Source organism: Pseudorasbora parva, chromosome 13 (assembly GCF_024679245.1).
Source record: "Pseudorasbora parva isolate DD20220531a chromosome 13, ASM2467924v1, whole genome shotgun sequence".
NCBI lineage: Eukaryota > Metazoa > Chordata > Actinopteri > Cypriniformes > Gobionidae > Pseudorasbora > Pseudorasbora parva.
The window spans coordinates 44,056,723-44,083,472 of record NC_090184.1 but is presented as its reverse complement, the minus strand read 5'-3'; the positions used below and the strand labels follow the sequence as shown (position 1 = coordinate 44,083,472).

Here is a 26,750-nt window from a genome sequence, read left to right as displayed (position 1 = left end):
ATAACTGACCAGTCCCTTTAACTTAAATGATGGCAATACTTTCCGACCCCACACGCGAAACAATTACTGTCTGAATAGCTTCAGCAACTCCTTCACCACTAATGGGTCCTGAACACTGCGATTTTTCAAAATCCTTTGCGAATGTCCCTTGTCAGACTGTACGAACATGATCCCCGATGTAAGCCATGTCACACTGTAAGATCTCAGTTGGCATTAATGTCAGACTGCACGATAGTGAAGGCGCGAAAAAAACGGACACGCACAAGAAAACTCGTCTGGAGTTTTATATCATCAGTGAATGAGGCGTTCGGTGACGGTGAGCTGCATTACACTGGCATGAAGTTGGTTTGACGTTAGACGTTTGATATTCGCAAATTTAGGGACCGTCTCTAAAGTTGCATACGACATTGGTATGCACGTTTCAAACGTCAATAACATTTGAATGGAATTATTTACAGTCATAAATCCAACTGTACAGTGTTCATCCAGGTGTCGGCTATCACGCACATCTTTTATATTTTTGATTTATATTAAAATACACTGTCAAATCATACTTAAATATTGCTGTTTTTCACTTATACATAAATATGTCAATTTAGAGCTCAATAACATTTGAATGGAATCATTTACAGTCATAAATCCAACTGTACAGTGTTCATCCAGGTGTCGGCTATCATGCACATCTTTTATATTTTTGATTTATATTAAAATACACTGTCAAATCATACTTAAATATTGCTGTTTTTCACTACTGTATATTGGCTTATACATAAATATGTCATAATTTAGAGCTCAATAACATTTGAATGGAATTATTTACAGTCATAAATCCAACTGTACAGTGATCATCCAGGTGTCGGCTATCATGCACATCTTTTATATTTTTGATTTGTATTAACATATTGTTATATTATATTGTTATATTAGCAGGTGGTTCCATGTGGCATGCCTTTCCATGTCTAAGAGACAGTTTAAGAAGGCTCAGAAGGTTGAATGGAAATGTTCTTTATGTAAATAAGTTATTTCATTCCAACTGCCAATCTGTCTTTATTCAAATATTGTACACAGTTCCTCCCATGTTTTGCAATCAAAAACATAATTTGTCAGTTATATTGGTGGCCAGCTGACAGAAAATAAAATTAAGAAAATGCTAATTTGATATAATAAAATGTTTGTGTAATCTGTTCGATTTCATTATTAAGAAATGTATAATTTTTTTGCTCCTTTTTGGTAGATTATGACATATTTATGTATGAGCCAATATACAGTAGTGAAAAACAGCCATATTTAAGTATGACTTGACAGTGTATTTTAATACAAATCAAAAATATAAAAGATGTGCGTGATAGCCGACACCTGGATGAACACTGTACAGTTGGATTTATGACTGTAAATAATTCCATTCAAATGTTATTGACGTTTGAAACGTGCATACCAATGTCGTATGCAACTTTAGAGACGGTCCCTAAATTTGCGAATATCAAACGTCTAACGTCAAACCAACTTCATGCCAGTCTGCATTACACGCGGGACTGAAATGCTGGCTACAGAGAAATCTCTAGCTCTCGCTTTGGTCAGAGATATTTGACTGTCGTCGTAGGAGAAGTCACACTGCAGGATTGTGTGCCAAATCTTCTGACAGAATTTTGTCTGAGGTAAAATTTGATCGCAGCGCTCATTAATCGGCTGCCGGTGAACATGTCAAACTAACGACCAAAGACGTCAGATTTTAGCCTAGGATCAGAGAAATCTTTAAGAATTTGCTAAATTTGTCTCAGATGGCCAAATCATGGCCAAAATCGCACAGTGTGCTCCCGGCTTAACGGAGCGAGCTGGAAAAATCAAACTTTTTCCCGAATTCCCCCTGTTGGGGAGGAGGGCCTCAACATCATGGCCACCAACAAACCCCAGCAAAGATTGTTCTTGCTCCGGCGTTTTCCTTCTGGACATTCGGCAGTGGTGCCATAACAGAATGAATGGTTTCGTTCGCATCTTTTTCCGCCACATTACTGAACTACAACTCAAACTAGCGCATGACATCAACGTCATCGTTCTCAGCCACTCCCTCTGTTCGCTGATTGGACCGGTAAGGGCAGAGCCAGGCTAGGTATGACACAGGTATTACAGGAGAGGGTGAAATATGAGGACATTACCCATGTCCCCACTTTTCAAAAGGCTTATAAATCATACAGGAGGAGTTTTTATGAGAAAGTAAAAAATGCAGAATGTTTCCTGTGATGGGTAGGTTTAGGGGCAGTGTGTGTGTGTGTGTGTGTGTGTGTGTGTGTGTGTGTGTGTGTGTAATGGGTAGGTTTAGGGGCAGTGTAGGGAGATAGAAAATATGGTTTGTACAGTATAAAAACCATTACGCCTATTGAATGTCCCCACATTTCACAAAAACAAACGTGGGTGTGTGTGTTTCCTTTTCCTCACTTGTCATTTTCCTGGGAGATGTAGAGCCGGTTTGACAGGCTGGCCAAGAACGCCTCCACTATCACAGGATCCATAGTGAGACCAGCTTTCAGACATCTGCAGATGACAGTGAGTGATTTAAAGTGGACGTATTCTGCTTTTTTCCTATGTTCATCTTTCTTTAGTGTGTGGTGCAGTCTGAGCTCTTCTCTATATCAGTGTCAGTGTTCCTCCATTGTAGTCTTGAGTTTCTTCTGGGGACCAACACGTCACAATATTCCTCATTATAATAATTAATGTGCAGAATAAAAGGGCGGGCCTGGTTGAACTAGTTAGTCGTGTGGTGAAACTGGTGGCTATGGTAAGGGGCGGGGCATTCCCAAACACCAATTACAGCACACCAGTCACTCCAGTCCACCAATCAGAGGAGAAGGGTATTCCTGCACAACCGGAGGCTGCAGTTTCAGGACCCTAGTTCTAAGACCCCAGTTCTAGGACCCTAGTTTTTTGTGACAGCACCACCTACCAAATTGAATCACCAAAATACGAATTTAAGATGGACGATGGACACCGATCAGACTGTGAGTACTGATATTCAATCAAGTTTTATTTTATAACTTTTAAATGAAACAAAATGTACTAAAGTGAGCTGCTATGAATTAAGAATTAATTCACATGAATTAAGAATTTGTGTGCTAGTTTTATTAATTAGGCTACTAGGATGTTCTTGATCGTGGTGTGGCTGAGATTTATTAAATCCTTTTTGATTTTTAATGACTATAATGCATCTAGCCAGCTGCCAGCACATTAATTCAACTTAAAAAGATGACAAAAGCATGTTGGTGTAAGGGTGTGTACCTGTAGCTACTGTATTAGAGGGCAAACTTGCTGAATACTCATTGTTTTACCATAGTTCCCATAATATTCTTACATAACTGCGCTGACTGCCTGGTTGCACTACAATATTAGCCTGTCTAAATGATGCATAATGTTTGACAAGTTCAGCCATTTATACTTTGGCTACGTTCTTATAGCCTGTACTGATATATTTTTGCTGTGAAGGATTAAAAAGTTGAAAATTAATCCTTTAATTTTTTTAAAATAATTTTTCTGTATGAATCTTGCACAAATGTTTTTTTGTTATCCTTGGAGCTAGACTGAAAAGACTGGGCATGATATTGCAGTGATTAATAAATGCATATTTAGCTACTCCAAACAAATACAATTATATTCCATTCTGCATATCATGTAAATTTCATAATGTAACAGAGATGGCAATGGCTTTTGACATGTTACTTTGTTACCTTTTTTTTTTTGCTTTTAGGGATTGCCACGCCATCACTGTAGAAATGACTGCGGGATAAAGTCTCAGTGTTTTTTTGTTGTTGTTTTTTGTTTTGCCAAGTATATGCTAATATAGTATCTGTCAATGTCACACATCTTTCAGATGGGCATGGCTTTCATTAGAAAGTGGTGGTGTCTTCTTCTGATGGAGCGCTTCAAAATAGGAGGGTTATAACAATATATATTTGTATATTCATCTCTGTAACACTTGCTGGTTTTTATAACTTGTGCAGTTTTTTATTAATTTTTTTATCTACAGTTCATTTTGTGCCTTGGCTCATTTATCAAAATTACCATGTTCACCAGATTAGTATAAGGACTGTCAGTCATCATCCAGCTTAGTAAGATGTATAGGAAATGTTTACAATAGTTGCCTCACACTGTATGCAGCTTCAACTGTATAGCACCATGGTCTCAATTGGTGGGTGTTGCTCTTATATACTTACAAATTTGGAGTTTGGAATTAGACATGAGTAACATTAATATTCTGTTTGGCTTTCTCTCTCAACAAATCCAACAGTGCAAAAGTGTTAACCTAGATCATATATATATACAGCCATTCTGTCTGTGCAGCAACTGATGAAAAAAGGGGTCTTTTTGGTGCTGTTGTTATTGCAAAAATGACATAAATATATATTCTTCAATCATTCTTGAGTCTTGCCTTGCCTCTCTACAACCTTTAAAATATCTGACTGTAATTTAGTGACTGCATATACTGATTCCATCTTTATTTTACCTGATAATGAACTAATTAGTTAAAATTAAGGAGGTTAATCAATATACAGTATAATTCAAGAAATTAAGATTTTTAAGGTACTCAACTTTTTTTTAAAGATTGATATACATTTTTCATTTATATTATGCGTAAAATTATTTGTTTAAATTTAAAATTGTGCATCAAAGCAGGTATTACACACTTTGTAATTAACCTCTGATGCATTTTGAATTTTAAAAAAATCACATAAAATATACTCCTGCGATTAAATATCTTGATACTATGTAGGCTACTAACTAAACCACCTGGGTCGTAGAACTGAGGTCCTGAAACTGCAGCACACTGCTATATCATCCAGTTCTGTAGGTGGCGCTGTCACAAAAAAACGAGGGTCCTAGAATTGCGGTCCTGAAACTGCAGCCTCCGGTTGTGCAGGAATATACTACTGGATCAGAGCACCGTTTGCTTTTCAGAAGGAGGGCCTTCATAGTGACAGGAACTAAACAGAGGTTACACATTTATTCTGAACAATAGAGGGAATGCACGAGACGTCACTTTCCCGCCGGGGCTGAGTGGCAAAAGAGCTGCTGCATGACTGGAGTTAATAGAGGATAACGCGAGTCAGAGTCCTGCAACGGGTCGGGTACCCGCGGGTATCCGCGGGTACCCGCATAAAAGTGGCTAAAACGGGTGGATTATGACATTTATAAAATTCACGGGCGGGGATGCGGGCGGATAATTAACTCTGTGCGGGCGGGTAGTAGCGCGGATGGGCGGATGAAAAATATGTGCAATATTTCTGTGGCAAAGTGAACGCGAGAGCGAGAGAGAGAGAGACCAGGGCGTGATTGTGAATGAGAACCTGGATTTGACGTTGAGTTGTGTTTATTTTATTATGCGTGTGCGCATGGGAGATGTCCATGAAGGGCTACTCACGTTACTTTCGTTTTGTTTGGTTAAAGTCTTTTAAATGTTCGCCGGTTCCCGCCTCCTTCTTCCCCCATCCAACATATTGTAGGCTATTACACTTTCTATGTCCAAATTACCATTACACAAACACACAACAATGATATACCATTTGACCCATCACGTCACCGCCACTACGACATTGAAACTTTAGTTGATGCCTCTCGTAGCGCAGAAGGAGCAAGCGTTGCAGGAGTAGCAATGGATGAAGTAAAAGTAAAGTTGGTGAGTGGAGTAGCTATATGAAATTGTTGACAATGAGTCTTTAAGGCACTTTTGCCTGTTTCATTAGCCCATTCATGACGCTGTTGATGTTGAGAGAGGTGTAGGATAAAAAAATAAAGCATTTTAATTTGAATGTTTTAGCGTGTGTGATTTATCGCGGGCACGGGTCGGGTAACGGGCCAAATATTAACGGGTCTGGGCGGGTACGGATTTAATTTTGAAATTTTCACGGGTCATGGGTCGGATCTGGTGCTAAACCTTGCGGGTACGGGCGGGGGCGGGTCTCCAAAAATGGACCCGTGCAGGACTCTGACGCGAGTATAGAGCAAACGATTATCAGTTTAAACTAAAGGTTGGGCTCCATAGTGCTCCTTACAACTTACCAAAGATTCAATGATCCATGGATAATGACATGCAGCCAGGAATCGCGTTTTCCTTACATTTTTATGAGCCTGATTTCAACTGATTTATAACTCGTTCATCACATTTTTCGAGTGAATCCCGCTTGTAACGTTATATGCGGATGGGTCAGTGACTGTATTGAAGCGTGTATGTGGTAATAATATACTTTATAATCACTAAAAGCTGTCACTCATTCAATAAACACAATCTCACAGTTATAAATCAGTGAAGCTGGTATACAATTAATCTTATTTTACCAATGTCTGCACTTCCAGAGACGCGCGCGTTAACTGAACTCAACACTCGAGCGGTGAGAGGTTCCAAATTCAACACCTGTGATTGGCCAAGTGCGTTGCAGAAGTCTACAAACATGTCTGTGATTGGCTACATTACTCACCGAAGTGAAAACACGTTGGAAATGTAATCATTTGACGAGTGCAAATACAGATACACACTGGAACTTTTACTAGCTCCCTTTCGCTAATAATATGCTATTATTATGAATTCTTACAGAGGATTACAGATCACAGACAAGCAGTTATGGGCAGCGTTTCCCTCTAAAAGCAGAAGCAGCAACAGGTGGCAATGGTTTGAATGAGAAAATTGCACACCATTATCAAGTCTGGAACAGCGATCTCCATGGGGTCCGTTTTTAGCGAGGGATAAACGAGTCATGAAAAACTAAAGTGAAGCCTCTAAAAGTGAGCCAGACCTGCAGATGTTGTCGATGGAGATGTCTCTGAGCTGCTCGTACATGGACGGCTGGTCTTTCCTGTTGGACATCAGGTTGATGGTGGGATGAGAATGCTCATTGGTCACGTTGATTTTGATCCCGCCTCCTCCTGAAGGACACATGTTCAGAGGTCATAGGAGTAAACACTACAGACAGATAAACAAATAGCTAGACAAGAAGAATAAATATAGAAATATAGAATAAATATACAAGGAACTAGATGATCTAAACATAAAACAATAGATATTTATACGTCAAATAGATAAATAAAATATAAGAAAACAGAAAAATAATAATATTAATATAAGAAATAAATAACAAAATAAAAATACAGAGATAAATGGATAAGTTTATAAATTAACCAAAATATTAAATAAATGAAAGAAAAAAGATAAATAAATTAATGAATATATGAATATAATATAAACAGACAAAAATAGATAGAAAATAGAAAAATAAAGATCAAATAAATAGACAAGAAAAATATAAAATGAATAAAAACATTTAAACAAATAGACATAAGAATTAGATATCTCTATCCTATCTATTTCTGTCTATTTCTGTCTATTTCTTAAAATGTTTATTTTATATTTATTTTGTCTGTTGTTTATTTTATATTCATCTACTTATTTATTTATTAAAATTTGCTCTAGTAAATACATTTTTATCTATAGGTAAATAAAAAAGATAAATACAAAAATATACGAACAAATGAACAACAGTGTATAGACAAATTAAATACAAAAAGACAGAAATTAAATAAATAAATTAGCTTAATAAATAGATACAAATAGATAAAAATATAAAATAAACAGATAAACAAATAGATAGGAGTATAGATAAACTAAATACAAAGATAGAAATTAAATAAATTAGCTACATAAATAGATCAAATAAAACAAACAACATATAAACAAATATATAAATAATAAAATAAAAAATATAATAAATAAATAGATAGATATATAATAAAAAATAATTATAAATAGATATAATAAATAAACAAATAGATAAATAAACATATAATAAATAAACAAACATATAAATAAAAAATAAATATAAATAAATATAAATAAATAAATAAATAAATGGATATATAATCATTTATAAATAGATATAATATATAAACAAATAAATAAATATAAATAGATATATATATAATAAATAAACAAACGGACAAATAATAAAAATGTATATAAATAAATATATATATAATAAATAAACAAATTGATAAATAAAAAAGATATAAATAAACAAATAGATAAATATTAAAAACGAAATATAAATAAATAGATATAATAAATAAACAAATAGACGGAAAGTATCTGTAGAGAGCAGGACCGGTGGAGTGTGTTCAGAGGAGACGGAGGAGTGTGTTCAGAGGAGACGGAGGAGTGTGTTCAGAGGAGACGGACTGACCTGAACTGGGCTGACTGTGGTACTTATAGAGTTTAATGAGCACCGCCGACGGGACCACCAGGAAGTCCTTCAGAGACACGGTGGCGGAATGAGCGATGACGGGGAAGCGCTCGCAGAGACGGCCTAAACCCTGACACACACACACACACACACACACACACACACACGTCATTGAGCTCATGAGCGCTCTCTCTCACACACACACACACACACACACACACACACACGTCATTGAGCTTGTGAACGCTCACACACACTCGTGTCATTGAGCTCGTGGGCGCTCACACACACACCCGTCATTGTGCTCATGAGCGCTCATACACACACACACACACACACACTCATGTCATTGAGCTCATGAGCGCTCACACACACAGCCTGGGCACCAGCTCTCCTCACCACGTAAGCAGCAGATGAGCGCTCACACACACACACACACACACACACTCGTCTCACCTGTAAGCAGCAGATGAGCAGCGGCATGTGAGCGATGATCACCTTGCTGGACGTCTTGGACTGAAGCTTCTCGGACAGTTTGGTGCACAGATTCTCAGCTCCTGGAAGAGGAATTACAGCAGATTCAGAAAACGCCTGCACAACGCCTGCACAACGTCTGCACAACGCCTGCACAACGCCTGCACAACGTCTGCACAACGCCTGCACAACGTCTGCACAACGTCTGCACAACGTCTGCACAACGTCTGCACAACGTCTGCACAACGTCTGCAGCGCTTCAACACAGAAACAAACTCCAACCCAGATGTGACATTTGATATTTAGACATTCTGACTGAGGGGACATGATGGATTGATGGTGAAAGTGACTGGATGACTGACGATTGGTCAATGTTATTTTAGTATTATTTATATAGCATTTATTAATATTTTGAAAATATAATTTATATTTTCAGTGTTTATTTTAACTTTAGTTTAAGTTTTAGTAATTTTTATATGTTTTTTCATTTGTTTGTTTTTAAATATTTATACATTTTATATTTTTTTGTATAGTTTGAGATTGTCATTTTAGTACTTCAGCTTATTTTATTTCAGTCAGTTGCCAAAACTGTAAAAAAAAAAAAAAAAAATTGGTGTATTTTTATTCAGAAATTACTAGTAATTTTCACAAATAATTTACACACTGAATTAAACATGAAATTCTCAAGTAGAAAACAGAAAAATATATTATATATATATATATATATATATATATATATATATATATATATATATATATATATATATATATAAATTAGATAAATAAAATGCATAAGAAAATAGATAAATAGAAAATAAACAACAGATTTATAGGGAGATTAGATAAACAAATAAACATATAATAGAAAAATAGAAAATAAATAAACAAATAGGCATGAGAAAATAAGATTAAATAAATATAAAATAGATAAACTAATACAAATAGATATATAGATACATTTTAGTTTGGGCTTTTGTCGTTTTTATTGGTTTGTTTTTAAAAAAATTATATTTTTCTAATTAGCCAAAAATGTATTTCTCAGTTTTAGTTTAGCAAATTTAGTATATAACTTAATAACTTATTTTATTTCAGTTTTTATTTCATGGTGTTGAAACAATTTTCATTTCGAAATTGCTAGTAATTATAATTTATCAAGTAAAACTTTTTATTTTTTTAAATCACTTCACACTGAAGGTAACTACTCATTTTCTAAAGTTTTTCCATTTAATACTTATTCCATTTACAAAATATGTATTTTTCATAACAAAAATGTGAGATTTCATAAATTCTGAAATGATGTGTATGATATAGTTTGAAACACTAATAAATTGCTAGTAAATTTCACAAATAATTACAAAAAAACAATAATTTAAAATAATTGAAGTAGGAAGACTGAAATATTGTCTTATACTCCAATAATCTTTTACATGTACAATCTTTTTTTCTTTGTAATATTTCACAGAAAAACCAGAAATGTGGATGATGAAAATAGAGTCAGTTTTGATTTCATATTTAAAGGGGTACTTCAGCGCTGGGAAGATGAATCTGTATTTAAACCGGGTCATCAATGCAGTAGAAATGTGAAGTTATTTTTGAATTTGGTGCTTTCTAGACTGAGAAAAGACAGAAAATGTATTTTGTCTCATGGGGATGAAAGACTACAATTCCCAGAATGCTTTGCTGCCCTGTGAGGCCATTCCCAAAGCCACCGCTACTGGATTACTGTGACTGAATAAGAGAACAGACACTACAATTAAATACTGAACTCATCTGTTCAATATAACGATCGAGTCACCGCGCGAGTCTCACAGCACTAACGCTGCAGGAGTCAGATTACATTTAATGTCATAAATGAGCTCTCGTGATGAGAGCTGAGGTAATCGCGACTACACTCGCGGCATACATTCACAACGTGTGTTCAGTCTGACGCGTTTCAGTTCATGCCTTTGGAAGCTTAACTTTCATAGAAATTAATTTGAGAAGTTAAAAGACTTACATTGACCAGCAGAGCTCCGTTTAAATGAGTGCCTGCAGCTGAGCTGAGCTGTGAGTGTGATCTCCATCCTACATGGGCGGATTGAAAACATGTGAAAATAGCTCCCTCTGCTGGCCGTAGTCTTTAGCCTCTGGCCAAAAATTTCAAAGATGACGCAAATATCGCCAATTTGCATCATGGGAGGAATTTTTTTCAGAAATAAAAAGCAGAAATCTCCTATATCAGGGGATACGGGGGGGGGAGGGAGCACAATCATTTGAATATACTCCAGGGTTTCTACTGATACAAAGCCATATGCTAATCGCTGAAGTAACCCTTTAAGTCTATATAGAAATTAATACTCTTATATAACAATGGCTTGTGACAACATGCCCCGGTGTCGATCTGCTGTGTTGTGTGTGACAACATGCCCCGGTGTCGATCTGCTGTGTTGTGTGTGACAACATGCCCCGATGTCGATCTGCTGTGTTGTGTGTGACAACATGCCCCGGTGTCGATCTGCTGTGTTGTGTGTGACAACATGCCCCGGTGTCGATCTGCTGTGTTGTGTGTGACAACATGTTGTTGATCTGCTTGTCAACATTGAACATTGATCTGATCATGTTGTTGATCTGCAGTGTGACAGATCAACTGTGTGACAACATGCCCCGGTGTCAATCTGCAGTGTTGTGTATGTGATTGGACGTGCCAGACCTTGCTCGTCTTTGACAGCCCACACCATGAGGTCCACACAGGCTGCGTTGGCATGACAACGGAGCTTGAGAGGACTGGGTTCCCCTGGCAACCGCTCCTCATGGAGAACCCTCTGGAGCTCTGATTGGCTGCTGCTGAACTGCTCCAGCACGAAGTCATGAACCTCTTTCACAAAGCTCGTCTGCACATCTGCAGATTAACATGAAATCTTCACATACGGCAAAGGTCAAACACAAATAGGGACACTACAGATGTGATTAATAAAGCATTTAGCTTAGAGGATGGCTCAGATTAGACAGAGATGAGAGTTCAGCAACCTTTCATGTAATAGAGCGTGTCCCGCAGCATCTTGAACATGCTGACATACAGCGGGTCGCTGAAGGCTTTGTAAAAGAGCTCGACGGCTGGATTCGCCTTCATACATGGAGAAGAAAAATAAAGGAGGGGAGACTTAGGAAGGATGAACACGCTTGAGTATCTGGTTTGTGAGACAAAACACTTTAAACACAGTATTGATGTTGTGTGCAGCAGGTCGAGAGTAAATCCTGAAGCTTTACCTCCGTAACCTCGGCCACGACGGCATCCAGCGTCTTCAGGAAGGAATCGCAGACAAAGAGCTTCACCTGCAGAAACAACGGCGAAAGAATGACATCCATCCATATTGTCGAGTCACCTTCATTTCAATAGAGCTTTATACGATACAGGCTGATTCAAAGCAGCATCACGGCAATAAACAAGAAAGAAATTATTACAACTATGCAAATTATAAAATTGTCATTTTGACTAATTTGTCATTGAATCAATTATTGATTCATCCAGTAATGAAAATTATGAGTGAGTCATTGAATCATTCATTCAAGAAATTTGTTAAAAAATGCCGATTCATCAAGTGATGAAACAAGTGAAGTCTTTATGAGCGAGTCATTGAATCATTCACTCAAGAGATTTGTTCTAAAACACTGATTCATCCAGTAATGAAACAAGTGAAGTCTTTATGAGCGAGTCATTGAATCATTCATTCAAGAGATTTGTTCTAAAACACTGATTCATCCAGTAATGAAACAAGTGAAGTCTTTATGAGCGAGTCATTGAATCATTCACTCAAGAGATTTGTTCTAAAACACTGATTCATCCAGTAATGAAACAAGTGAAGTCTTTATGAGCGAGCCATTGAATCATTCACTCAAGAGATTTGTTCTAAAACACTGATTCATCCAGTAATGAAACAAGTGAAGTCTTTATGAGCGAGTCATTGAATCATTCACTCAAGAGATTTGTTCTAAAACACTGATTCATCCAGTAATGAAACAAGTGAAGTCTTTATGAGCGAGTCATTGAATCATTCACTCAAGAGATTTGTTCTAAAACACTGATTCATCCAGTAATGAAACAAGTGAAGTCTTTATGAGCGAGTCATTGAATCATTCACTCAAGAGATTTGTTCTAAAACACTGATTCATCCAGTAATGAAACAAGTGAAGTCTTTATGAGCGAGTCATTGAATCATTCACTCAAGAGATTTGTTCTAAAACACTGATTCATCCAGTAATGAAACAAGTGAAGTCTTTATGAGCGAGTCATTGAATCATTCGCTCAAGAGATTTGTTCTAAAACACTGATTCATCCAGTAATGAAACAAGTGAAGTCTTTATGAGCGAGTCATTGAATCATTCGCTCAAGAGATTTGTTCTAAAACACTGATTCATCCAGTAATGAAACAAGTGAAGTCTTTATGAGCGAGTCATTGAATCATTCGCTCAAGAGATTTGTTCTAAAACACTGATTCATCCAGTAATGAAACAAGTGAAGTCTTTATGAGCGAGTCATTGAATCATTCACTCAAGAGATTTGTTCTAAAACACTGATTCATCCAGTAATGAAACAAGTGAAGTCTTTATGAGCGAGTCATTGAATCATTCGCTCAAGAGATTTGTTCTAAAACACTGATTCATCCAGTAATGAAACAAGTGAAGTCTTTATGAGCGAGTCATTGAATCATTCGCTCAAGAGATTTGTTCTAAAACACTGATTCATCCAGTAATGAAACAAGTGAAGTCTTTATGAGCGAGTCATTGAATCATTCACTCAAGAGATTTGTTCTAAAACACTGATTCATCCAGTAATGAAACAAGTGAAGTCTTTATGAGCGAGTCATTGAATCATTCACTCAAGAGATTTTTTCTAAAACACTGATTCATCCAGTAATGAAACAAGTGAAGTCTTTATGAGCGAGTCATTGAATCATTCAAGTGAATCACCAGTGATGTCATGAGGCAAGTATTTATTAATACACCCTTGTATTATCTGCCAAGCAACATGAAAATCACATTACGTTTGTGTGTGTGTGTGTGTGTGTGTGTGTGTGTGTGAGAGAGAGTACCATCTGTAAGAGGCGTCTCAGCAGCTCTATAGGGACGTTTATTTCTTGTCCGCTGGCACCAATGAAGAGAGGAGAGATGGAGAAGCTGGAACTGACGGTGCTGAAGTAATAATCCGGATTCACAGCACCGCTTTCGGCCAGATAAGAACCTGACAAAACAACCAACGACATCAAACAAGCAGATCTACATACAAGTGGGACTCAATGATGTAGCTGGGAGAAAAAAGTTATATTATAAGAAAATTGTGTTCTTTGACCTTGGATGTCTGTAAAACTATAAGGAGACATTGTGGAGACTTTAAAATAGAACAACAATGGCACTTTAATACACGCTATTATCAATAGTGATGACTGACCACTAAATGCCAATATCAGTCAATCAGCATCACTCAGCAGTGACTCATAAAACCTTAAAGGGTTAGTTCACCCAAAAATGAAATGTCTGTCATTAACTCCTCCCCCTAATGTCGTTCCACAGCCGTAAGACCTCCGTTCATCTTCACACACAGTTTAAGATATTTTATATTTAGTCCGAGAGCATATGCAACTATACTGTCCATGTCCAGAAAGGGAATAAAAACATCATCACAGTAGTCCATATGAGACATCAGTGGGTTAATAAGTCTCTTGAAGCATCCAAAATACATTTGGGTCCAAAAATAACAAAAACTACGACTTTATTCAGCATTGTCTTCTCTTCTGGGTTTGTGTTCAATCCTGAAAAATAAAAATTTAAACAGTTATGAATCAGTGGATTGATTCATGTTTCGGATCGTGTGTCAAACTGCTGAAATCACCTGACATTGGCGATCCGAATCATGAATCAATACACTTGCATACGCTCTCGGACTAAATATAAAATATCTTAAACTGTGTGTGAAGATGAACGGAGGTCTTACGGGTGTGGAACGACATTAGGGTGAGAAGTTAATGACAGACATGTCATTTTTGGGTGAACTAACCCTTGAAGCAAACAGAATTAAAACAAACACGCGGAGAACTAAAGGTGCTTATTCAGAAACAAGAACATGAAATCTGCTGAAGAATGTTCAGACGTTAAACCTCAGGGATTAAAGTTGTGACACAGCAAACCTTACATTACCTTCAAAATACTGCGGCCCTGGAGCCGTTGGGGAGCAGGGAGATGGCCCGCCTCGGTCCGGACTCACCTGTGAACACAACAGCACCTCTGACGTCAGACACACACACACACACACACACACACACACACACACACACACACACACACACACACACACACACACACACACACACACACACACACACACACACACACACACACACACACACACACACACACACACACACACACACACACACCACTTCTGCATCTTCTTTCATTCTTCTGAATATGCAAAGAATACTTGGATGAACTCTTTCCCAAAATATGCAGCACACAACCAGAGCACAGTGTGTGGGATACTATATCCCACAATGCAGTGTGCTCAACTTGACCGTTTTCCAGTTTGATAAATGAACATAAGCACTTTCAACTGTGATTTTAACAGTTTTAGATCAGACTGCCGAGGGATAAAACACTGAAAAATTATTTTAATATTTTTCTAGTAATATATATTTCTTTAAAAAAATTCTGAAATTATTTTTGTATATTTTCTCAATTAATAATTTTCATTTACAAAAGTTTATTTTCTACAGTTATTTTTTGCTTTTTTTAAATAATAATTTATAAATATATACTCTAAAAAATATGTATTTTTTTAATTAATCATTTCATTTACTAAAAATAAATTCTAAAATGTTTTGCAAATTTGTCAATCATTTATTTATTAAAATGTATTTTCTAAAATAATATTTGCATATTTTTTCAATTAATAATTTTTCATTACTACAACTTTTCAAAAATTATTTTCTCAGTAATTATTTATTTAAAAAAAATCTAAAATAATGTTTGCATATTTTCTCAATAATCATTTATTTAAAAAAAGTAGTAATATTTACATATTTTCTCAATTAATAATTTTTGCATATTTGTCAATCAATTATTTTATTTACAATTATTTATTTTGTAAAACTGCTTGCATTTTTTTTAAATAATTGTTATTTACTAAAAATGTTTTCTATAATCATTTATATTTAAATTGTTTTAAATGTTTGTTGTCTGTTTTGTATTTTCTCAATAACAATTTATTTACAAAAAAAAACATTTTTCTTGTCATTTATTTACTTTTTTTTCAATTTAAAAATGTATTTACTTAAAAAACAAAAAACACTTTTTCTGAGATGATAAACTGCTCAAATTAAACAACATAATTAGGTCACGTGACACTATATAGCATACGTTTTGTTTGAAACATTTATCATAGCATAATGTATCCTTTTACACTTCCCATTTCTTCCGCAATAGCCAATATGCTGCTGTAACATATGCAAGTATTCCACTGCGCACACACATCCAGAGACAGAGAGAGGCTGACCTGAGCCTCAGGGTTGGCAACTCCACTCCGGCGCCTCAGTGTGTCTCCCTGGCAGGCCGTGAGCAGCGAGCTGGGCAGAATAGAGCGGAAGTCATTGAAGGACCTCCTCCGAATGCCCTCGGTTTCCACAGACACGCGGTGAGCCGGCTGCGGCGCTCCTCGCGGGAAGAGCTGCGAGAGGAGAGGCTCGTCGCCATTACCGTAGCGTCCGAAAGCTCGAGTCACGCCCAGAAGACACGGGACGGCATACCTGCACAGGTACACTGCAGAAACAGGACACCAGTCAGACAGGGGCCAATCCAAATGTGTGTAATGGCGAGTTCACACTCCCCGATTTGCTTGTAACACTTTAAAATATGGTTTGATTAGTTTAGACCAGGGGTGTCAAACTCAGTTCCTGAGGGCCACAGCCCTGCAGAGTTTAGCTTTAACCCTAATTAAAAACACCTGACCCAGATAATCAAGTCCTTCAGCCTTTTTTGAAAACTAGAGGTATGTGTGTTGGAACAGAGTTGGAGCTAAACTCTGCAGGGCTGTGGCCCTCCAGGAACTGAGTTTGACACCCCTGTATTAGACTAATACCTAACCATGATCAATACATGTGTAACTGTATTTATTCATCTTTGTTCATTTTAGTTAATAAAAAATACAGGTGTTCATTGTGTGTATGTTACTTCACAGTGAACATTAACTATCTAAACAAATAGAGATCAAGAAAGGGCTCGCGTTGTTAGAAGGTGAATGTGTCTCTCTCGCGCATATGTACCCTGACAAGCGCAGCAGTCAGAAACTGGGCTTTTGCAAAATTGCCGACAAATGCCTGAAATCATAGGCAAATAGGTGCTCTTGCACAAGAGTGACAATCACGCAGTGTGAATGTACTGGGTCCTGCACGGTGCGATTTTTCAAAATCCTTTGCGAATGTCCCTTGTCAGACTGTACAAACATGATCCCCGATGTAAGCCGTGTCACACTGTAAGATCTCAGTTGGCATTAATGTCAGACTGCACGATAGTGAAGGCGCGCTAAAAACGGACACGCGCAAGAAAACTCGTCTGGAGTTTTATATCGTCAGTGAATGACGCGTTCGGTGACGGTGAGCTGCATTACACGCGGGACTGAAATGCTGGCTACAGAGAAATCTCTAGCTCTCGTTCTGGTCATAGTTTGTCTTGAAAAACTGAGATATTTGACTGTCGTCGTAGGAGAAGTCACACTGCAGGATTGTGTGCCAAATCTTCTAACAGAATTTTGTCTGAGGTAAAATTTGATCGCAGCGCTCATTAATCGGCTGCCGGTGAACATGTCAAACTAACGACCAAAGACGTCAGATTTTAGCCTAGGATCTGAGAAATCTTTTAGGATTTGCTAAATTTGTCTCAGATGGCAAAATCGCACAGTGTGCTTTAGACAGGCGCGAATCCAAATGTGTGTAATGCCAAGTTCACACTGCCCGATTTTAGCCCTGATTTTGACTCACCGACAGGTTTTGCGAAATCGCTGACAAATGCCCGAGATCATCGGCAAATCGGTGCTTGTGCACGCGGGACGCGATCAAAGAGAGTCGCCGCGCCCGTGAGACATTTGGCATGCTAAATATCTGTCGGCGATTCAAACTCCTGCTGTGTGAACTGCGTTCTGACTGAAATTACATCGGTGAGGACCTACAGCCAATGAGAGAGTGAGATACAGGGCAGCGGGAGGTTCAGGGAGGAGTTATAGAGCAGAATATCAGTATTTTAATAGATATATTTACAGTTCTATCAAACAGAAACAAAGCACAAACATTTGCATGTCCAGCCGCAGCAGCAGCATAACATTACTTTTTTTTTTTATTTACCTCAAACTCTCTATGCAGAACACAATCCTTGCTCCCTTTGTCTCTCCAAAAATTTCCTTATTCCTTATTTCTTTTTCTCAACAAATGCACACAGACAATTTGGAGCGTAAACTTTCTGCAGTTTTCTCATTTTTAATAACAATTCCAGTCTCGTGCGAGAACTCCGGTCTGACGCACGTGTGATCTCGCGGTGATTACCTGTCATATCGCACATGTAGTTGCCGCGTAGTTTGCTCACCAGAGAAATCTGCGATTTTTTCCTCTTGTATAGTCTTGCAGTGTGAAGAGCAGTGACCCGACGAGTTTGGAAAATCGTGCAGTGTGAACTCGGCCGTGCGCATCTCGGCTGCGTGGTGTGTCCGTTTTTATTTCAGCTCCCATGTTAACAGGTTGGAGTTTGCACACTGCCTGTGTGGCACGCATGCATGCTAGAAATAGAAGAAGCGTCTATTTTTTTTAGCGTGTTGGAAGCGTTTCCAGGCAAAATAAAATAGGAAAAGATGCTAAAAAAAAAAAAAAGAAGTCATTTTGACACAAATACATATTAACAAATTACATTTTCATGTTCGAAAGTCTCTAGGTTAACATAAATGCAGATATAGGCCTAATTGTAATTTAAAAATAAAACTATTATCGATTTGGAAATATTGCAACTGAAATATTCTGTAACGTGGTCAATAGGCTACTGCCGACGTCGTCTTTGCTGTATTAGTAGGCTATATATTTATATTTAACATGAAGTATAGGCCTTCCCTGTACATCAATAGCAGCAGCAGCGCCGCGTCAGACTCGCTTCTAGTGTGTAAAGACAGAGAAAACACCACGTGGCTGACACACAACAGAAACGCCACGCTCACGCCACGCTTGTAATGTGTCTCCGGCCTTAGTGCTCAGGGAATCGTCACCTTTATCCTGGTTCTCGGGCGTCTGGCAGATCTCCAGCAGAGACTGCATTACTTCCATGACCGCTTCCAGAATCTGGACGGAAAGACATTCAATGAGTGCCAAGGTGAAAATAACAAGGGAATGTGAAGATGAAGATCAGACCTGAGAGCGAGACTCTGGGTCTCTCTGAGCGACATCAGACAGGAGCGTCACCAGACAGAAGCTGAAGTTCTCCGCCATCGGCAGCGTCTCTGTTTGACATCGACACACACGCTTGACTTTTAAGTGTCTATTCATGAACACACTTAAGATAAAATGTTTCATTATTATGAGTCTAGAAGAATTACAAGGCTCTGATGGCAAAAAGAACTTACTATACAAGAGTACAGAATACACAAGGTATGATTTTTAATGTTTCTGAAAGAAGTCTTTGCATTCATTTGATCAAAAATACAGTACAAATTCTGAAATATTATTGCAATGTAAATCATCTGTTCTCTATGTGAATATATAGTAAAGTGCGATTTATTCCTGTGATCAAAGCTGAATTTATCATCATTACTCCAGTCTTCAGTGTCACATGATCCTTCAATAATCACTCTCATAGGAGGATTTGATGATCAACACACATTTATGATTATTATCAATGTTGAAAACAGAATTTTTGTGGGAAACCATCATGGACTTAATTTTCCAGGATTATTTGATTAAATTTTTTTAGTATTTATTTAAAAATAGGATCTTTTGTAACATTATAAACGTCTGTCACTTGTGATCCTTTGAATGCATCCTTGCTGAATAAAAGGATAAACGTCTTTTAAACATTAGCGTGTGCATGCTTACACATACAGTAATGAGAGATGAATAAAGCAACTAGTACCTTTACACTTCCTCCCAGCATTCTCCTCCACCCATTGCACTCTGGGTAACCCCTTGAGCAGACTCAACAGGTAACTTACGACAGTGTCTTTGTGCTGGGAAAGACAAACATCACACACAAACCATGTGTTGGAAAGATGGAAACTTATTCTGAATATGCTGCAAATCAAATACTATTCATATGCTTCAAAAAGAACACCAAATCGCTCTGCATACAGTGTGTTTATGTGAAGTACATTGGTTGCAAAAGAGCACAAACTAAAAAGAGTGTGTGTTTAAGTGGCGGCTCTAATCCAGCTGTGATCACATGATCTGGTTTAGCAGTGAGATTCTCAATAATAATGTGTTCGATTTATATAGCACTTTTCAAGACACTCAAAGCGCTTTACATAGAAGGGGAAATCTCCTCAAACACCACCAATGACTCATAAACTAGCTTCAACAACACACACACTTATCTGTTTGAGGACGTTCCCAAAGGGAGGCAGGGCTCCAGATTGCGACCGAATGGAGGCATTTTGCGACCTTTTTTCCTGCTGGTGCGACAAAATGTTGCTAGACGTTGCACCACTGATAAGAGCTGCCATTTCTGTTACATACGAGAAACATGAGAACCGCAGTTCTCGTTTGACACACACTTTTATCAGCTCATAAATGGGCCGATCTCGATCACATGACACCTTTACTACACAACGCTGGCGATCCAGCGAGAAACTGTTTGAATTCACCACAGAATTTATAACATTGCAGCGAGATCTAGTGAGAAGCATTCAGTGCAGTATTCTCTGTTATAAACCACAGATATCAGATCAAACGGAGCTGACATGCAAATCAGGAGAAACATTGAGCCATGAAAAAAGTTCAGGGGTTTCTGTCACAAATCACAAACATTCACCATGATTTGTAGAACTAAAAGTTTCAAGGTGTAGGCCACTTTGTGGCAAGCACTTATTTTAAAAAGAAATGAAAGTGCCACTATAACCAGTAGATAGCGGCAGAGGAGCACTTAGTCATTTCCACTCTTTAAAACGGTGGTTGATTATGGTTTCTCTGTTTTAACTTTAGTTAGAGTGAAGTGTTGCTGTTTGAGCATAAACGACATCTGCAAAGTTATGATGCTCAAATATATTTTCTTCTAAAGAAATCGCTTTTTAAAGGGATCCCCTGGTGTTGAGACTTGTATGGCTTAATATAACATAAATGATGTCTCTTACTGAATTATGTGGTAGAAAACCCATGAAAGATCTACGTTATTTTAAAAATCAATTTTATATTTGGACCATGGGCGGCGCCATTTTGTTTGCGTTCTAGGTTGATGACGTAGAGTGGTTGAACTCCTCAATCAGCTGGCGTTACCCGTAGCTATTTTTACCACAACGCAACTCGAAAATTGTTTCAGAGTTAAACAAAACCAATGAATTGCTTTGTAATTATACTTAAAACACACTCAAACATACATGTGCACACAAACTCACCTACACAAGTCACAAACAGATCGGCGGGCGCGTGAGGATAGGCTTGATCAGCGTGAGATGCATGCCGGTTAGAAATGTGTTTTAGGGGGGTTTGTGCTCTGATGTCATGCTGACGTATGTCCAAAAACTCTGGCCAGCGAAAGGTGGATGTGTCGGATTCTGCAGTCGAGCACAGTTGCTCTCCACCGACTGCGCTGTGCAAAAGCACGATAGGAAACGACTTGCTGACGACATTTGTTTAAACAACCATGATGTATGGTTCTTTTTTTAAAGGAACTGTGTGTAAGAAATGTATTTCAATGAATCATAAAATGGCCCTGATTTGTCACTAGACATTAAAGGTCCTGTTCTTCGCGATTCCATCTGTGGTGTGACAGGCAGCGGGGCGAGGGACCGCGAGAGCGGGCCGGTGATTAATGTTGACTAGTGCCAGCTGCATGTCACACCGGTCTCGACTCGCGGCCATGTGACGGGAGCATAAAAGGAGGAGCAAGAGCTGCGGAAGACGAGAGAGGACCAGGCCTAGAGTTTATGTTTAGTTTTGTTTTACGTGTGTTTGTGTTAGTGGGCAGTCGTCCGTGAGGGGCTGCCCGCGGTTTTACTTTCGTTTTGTTTATTTATTTTGAAATAAATGTTGTTGAACGTTCGCCGGTTCCCGCCTCCTTCCTTCCCATCTACGAACCGTATTACACCATCTTTCAAACTTTAGTTAGTGTGTAATGTTGCTGTTAGAGCATATATAATACCTGTAAAATTATAACGCTCAAAGTTCAATGCCAAGCGAGATATTTTATTTAACAGAAGTTCCCTTTCAAAGCTTACAGCGAGCGGCCGGTTTGGTCTACACCGCTGCACTTCCTGCTGTGATGACGTCACTAGAACCGTTTGTTGACTAAAGCTCCGCCCACAAGAACACGCAAAATAGGGGGCGTGGTCTCGTTGCTCTCCCACGTGGAGAAGAGCGCGCATTCAGCGCTTGCATCTCCCCGTTATGGTAAGAGGCGGGACCTTTCCGGGCAAAGTGCGCTAAGCTGCTGTCCAATCACAACACGGGAAGCGCTGGCCCAATCAGAACTCGTTACGTGTTTCTGAAGGAGGGACTTCATAGAACAAGGAAATCATCAGGCCGCTTATAGGACAGAGGAAACAGCGCTGTACAGATAAGTCAACTGTGTGAAAAATTCTGTGTTTATTTACACGCGAAACATGAACTCATGTTATATTGCACACTGTAAACATAATCAAAGCTTCGAAAACACGCGAAGAACGGGACCTTTAAGAAATCATGTTAATTTCAAATACTTATATCACTGAAAACAGTAGTCCGGCCAGGATATTGTCATTTAAAAGTTGTTGTTGCAGCCCTCAGCTGATGTTGACATGTTGCGTTTTGGCCTGAAGCTCCACCCTCCACCTATCGACCAATCATGAAGTCAGTAGTGTTTCGGCATCCGGGTTGCCAGATCTGCTCTAGTTACCACAGCTGCAGATCTACAAACGTTCTGCTGATCCTGCAGCCTCGAGTCAGGGGGGAGAGGGAGAGGGGATAGTAATTGCAGTACAAGTTTTGGCCACAATCTTACATACACTTCCCTTAAATGTTTGTTTTTAAAACTCTGATATCATGTTTTTATGTGTATAAATTATGTGTGAATATTCTCAAACTCTCGGACAGTGCGATCTCTCTGTGGGTTATGTGATTGCATGTTGTCATATTAATAAAAATAAATAAAAACATTAAAGTAAAAAATGCTTGATAAACAGGTTTTTCGAATGGACATAACAAAAACTTTGGGTGTCTTTTTCATAATATTACTTTTCACATTAAAGCAACAGAATCTAAATTACATCCAGTTTATCAGCAATACAGCGCACGAGTGTGAATCCCGCGATATCCACAACTGATCTCGTATAGGTGTCTGATCCACTACGAGAAGAGAGAACTGTTCGGCTTGCCTGCACTTTTTTCACTCCTCTTCTCACTGCAGCTGCCTACTCTCGCCTTTATTAAGCCTATAATCATGACAGAATATGCTAATCATTGACTTGAAGATTGTTAACTCATAAGTTCTTCAACTATTCCTTCAGAAACGTCCTGTCTCATTCTACATGTCATCTCTTCTTCTTGAGTCTCTCCATCATTGTCTGACTCCAGTTTGATCATAAAAGGCTGAACAGTTACATTGCCTGTCCGCATGAGGTCATCAGAGCTGCTAACATGAGCTCTTGAAGCTCCGCCCCATGAGCAGCAGCTCATTTGCATTTAAAGGGACACACAAACACTGACGTTTTTGCTCACCCTCAAAAAGTGACAATTTTAACATGCTATAAAAATAATCTGTGGGGTATTTTGAGCTAAATAATGCATTTTGAAATAAGGCTGTAACTTAACTAAATGTGTTAAAAGTGAAGCACTGTGAACACTTTCCGGATGCACTGTAGTATTACATGTGGAAAACAAGCTCGGTCACCTGTAAATCTGACTCGACGAGGAACACAGCCAGAGCGATCACAGCATCCCTGCGCCGGACGTCCAGACTGAAGACGCCGCGGCTGTCACACGGACACATGCATAACAACTTCTGTACCTGATGGAGAAAGATAGTCTTATCAGCTGACAAAATAAAAAGATCAACTTCCTTTTAAGAAAGGCATAAGATTGAGCACACAGATCTATCAGCGTCTGCAGAACAAGAACAACCTGTTGAATCATGCATGTGTGGGCTAATCTACGGCAAAAGACAGCAGATGTTTGTCTGCAGCCTGCGTGGAAATGCATTTCACAAACGCTGTGTGAAGGAAGTCTACAGCTGCTGCAATAAAGGGGTGGTGTCATGCGATTTGACTTGTTTAACTTTAGTTAGTGTGTAGTATCGCTGCTTGAGCATAAACAGTCTCTGCAAAGTTACAGCGCTGAAAGTTCACTGCAAACGGAGATATTGTCTTTTAAAGTTACGGCAGTTTATTGACTACAAAAATGGCCGGTTTGGACTACAACGAGCTTCTTCCTGGGTTGGTGACATCATAAACCCTCGCTAGTCTCCGCAGATGTGACTTCTGCCCGTAATGGGAAGGGGCGTGGCCTTAACCTGTGCTTGGCACTTCAGCCAATAAAAATACAGGAAACTACATTTGGCCATCTGACCAATCTAAGACCATTGTGTTTCTCGGAGGGATGGGCAGGAAGCAGACGAGCCGTTCAAAGGACAGACAGCGGTGTGGAGTAAAGGGAGAATAGAAGAAAAATACATAATTCAAAAATAAGTATTAAGACGTGTTATACTGCGCCCCACAAACACAACCAACCCTAGAAAAAAAACATGGGACCACCCCTTTAAACACTATGAAAGCATCAGACAAACACTCGCATCTACGCAGCTGGCACCAGTGGGACCAGTGTAAAAGCCTCTATGTGATGATCTGAAAATGTTCATTAAAGTTTCATATTGCATAAAATGTAAATGCATTCAATGCAAAACTGTCCGTAGTTTTAGGACAGGTGTAATGCATTTATTCAGCTCAAGCTCAACCAATACAAATCATTTTATATTTAACACATTTCCTCTTTTGGGGCATATGCAATTCTTTAAAGTATAGGAAGTCATCATTTTATATGAATGTTGTATTATTTTAATTTTTTGTAATTTAGTACTTTTTCATGACACTGTTTAGACTAGAGCATAAGAAACAAATTTATGTTATGTTTCAGATTTTCAAATAGTTGTATCTCGGCCAAAAATATTGTCCTAACAAATCATACATCAATGGAAAGCTTATTTATTCAGCTTTCATATGAGGTATTAGTTAAAAAATGTGACCCTTATGACTGGTTTTGTGGTCTAGGGTCACTGGAAAGCCCTGAATGTGCTCTTTACACGCTGCAAAAAAAAAGAAAAAAAAAGCTTTTCTTACTTAGTATTTTTGTCTTGTTTCAAGTCCAAACATCTACAAATTCTTAAAACAAGAAGTATTTACTAGACAAGCAAAAAGTAATTGTCTTGTTTTAGGAAAAAATAACTCAAAATTTCGAGAGTTTTTCTTAAAATTAGCAAAATAATCTGACAATGGGGTGAGAAAAATTATCTTAAATCAACATTATTTTACTTTCCCCACTGGCAGATTATTTATCTTAATTTGAGTTATGTTTCCCAAAACAAGACAATACAATACACGTTACTTGTCTAGTAAATGTATCTTAATGTAAAAAGAAATCATTGTTGTTGTTGTTTTTGCAGTGCAGGACATCCAGACTGAAAAGGACAGTTGCAACCGGGAGGCCATATTTCAGATTATCAAGACAAAAATCAAAAGGATAAACTCAATTAAAAACGCTAAATGATGCACGCATTTGAGGAGGAAGATGAAAGCCCCAGAGAACAGCAGCATCTGCTCAGCTGGCACCACTCCGCGCCTGGCACCAGCATAAAGCCTCTAGACATGTGATGCGATGTGCATTTGCTTTTCATATATCAAACATGCATTATAAAATGTAAATGCATTCAATGCAGAGCAGGTGTAATGCTTTATGCAGCTCAAACGATAGACAATATCATGCTGTGGCTTTTTAATATTTAACATGTTTCAGGCTTTTGGGCATATGCAATTGTTTATTATAGTATGGAGTAGAGTATTACTATAATACAGTCATCATCGAATCATGCAATGCCATATAATAATTCAAAACAGGTTAAACTCAATTAAAACGCATGCACATTGCTGCGCAACAAACTTGCCACGCGCTGCAGTCGGTGACACCTGTCGCGAGCATCACGATAATGCAGCATAATATAATAATAATAATAATAACAAAGCAATCACAGGCTGATCACAGTGCAGTCGGTCAGTCAATGGACGGTCTGTCGGTCAGTGTGTTGTTTTGTACCTTCTCGACGGGCGCGGGTCGGTGAGCTGCCAGTGAGCGCGCGAGCGACAGGACCGTGTTGAAATAAAACTCGCGCGGCGCCATGACTCACGAGACGCCACGGGAAAGTTCGGAACACAAACGCGTTAACGAATCCGTTCCTCCGGCTGGAAAAGAAGGAAAACTCCACCGCAATACGGGAAGTGTGAAGGCACAAATAACAGCCGGTGAAGAGAGAACGCGCGAGCGAGGCGTGTCTGCATTAAAGCATCATCAGTGTGTGGTTTGTCTCATTGGCTCATGAACAACTGGTGGATATTTACACACAACTAATGGAGTTTTTTTTTATTTATTAATACATGAAGGTGTTTTATATTTAAATAAAAAGCTAAAGCATTGAAGAAATAGCTGTGACGACTTTATCTACTGAGAAGAGGAGCATGAAACTTCCAACACTATAACAAATATGGCTAAAATAGCCTATATATTTACATTTTAATGTTTCTGTATAATATTTAGCCTATTAATAAATAATGTTTATGTATGATGTAATGATTAAAATGTACACTTTCTTCTTCTTCTTCTTCTTCTTCTT

General features: G+C 38.3%; 1 protein-coding gene across 3 annotated transcripts in view; it reads right to left on the bottom strand.

Moving 5' to 3' along the window:
• The window catches only part of pi4kab (phosphatidylinositol 4-kinase, catalytic, alpha b), a 102,585-nt gene extending 76,164 nt beyond the window's left edge, over positions 1 to 26,421 (bottom strand). For 2 of the 3 annotated variants that reach the window (XM_067414551.1, XM_067414552.1), the window contains exons 1-15: positions 26,177 to 26,421; positions 23,766 to 23,882; positions 19,821 to 19,914; positions 19,103 to 19,191; positions 18,961 to 19,033; positions 16,216 to 16,478; positions 14,862 to 14,928; positions 13,760 to 13,908; positions 11,937 to 12,002; positions 11,697 to 11,793; positions 11,380 to 11,568; positions 8,673 to 8,773; positions 8,217 to 8,346; positions 6,777 to 6,906; positions 2,434 to 2,529 (exon numbers count right to left, since the gene is read on the bottom strand). In XM_067414551.1, the coding sequence (XP_067270652.1) occupies positions 2,434 to 2,529; positions 6,777 to 6,906; positions 8,217 to 8,346; positions 8,673 to 8,773; positions 11,380 to 11,568; positions 11,697 to 11,793; positions 11,937 to 12,002; positions 13,760 to 13,908; positions 14,862 to 14,928; positions 16,216 to 16,478; positions 18,961 to 19,033; positions 19,103 to 19,191; positions 19,821 to 19,914; positions 23,766 to 23,882; positions 26,177 to 26,260 (1,745 nt within the window). In that variant the 5' untranslated portion in view covers positions 26,261 to 26,421. The remainder of the gene's footprint in view (positions 1 to 2,433; positions 2,530 to 6,776; positions 6,907 to 8,216; positions 8,347 to 8,672; positions 8,774 to 11,379; positions 11,569 to 11,696; positions 11,794 to 11,936; positions 12,003 to 13,759; positions 13,909 to 14,861; positions 14,929 to 16,215; positions 16,479 to 18,960; positions 19,034 to 19,102; positions 19,192 to 19,820; positions 19,915 to 23,765; positions 23,883 to 26,176) is intronic. The other variant, XM_067414553.1, reaches the window with a different exon arrangement.
• Positions 26,422 to 26,750: the final 329 nt, after the last annotated feature.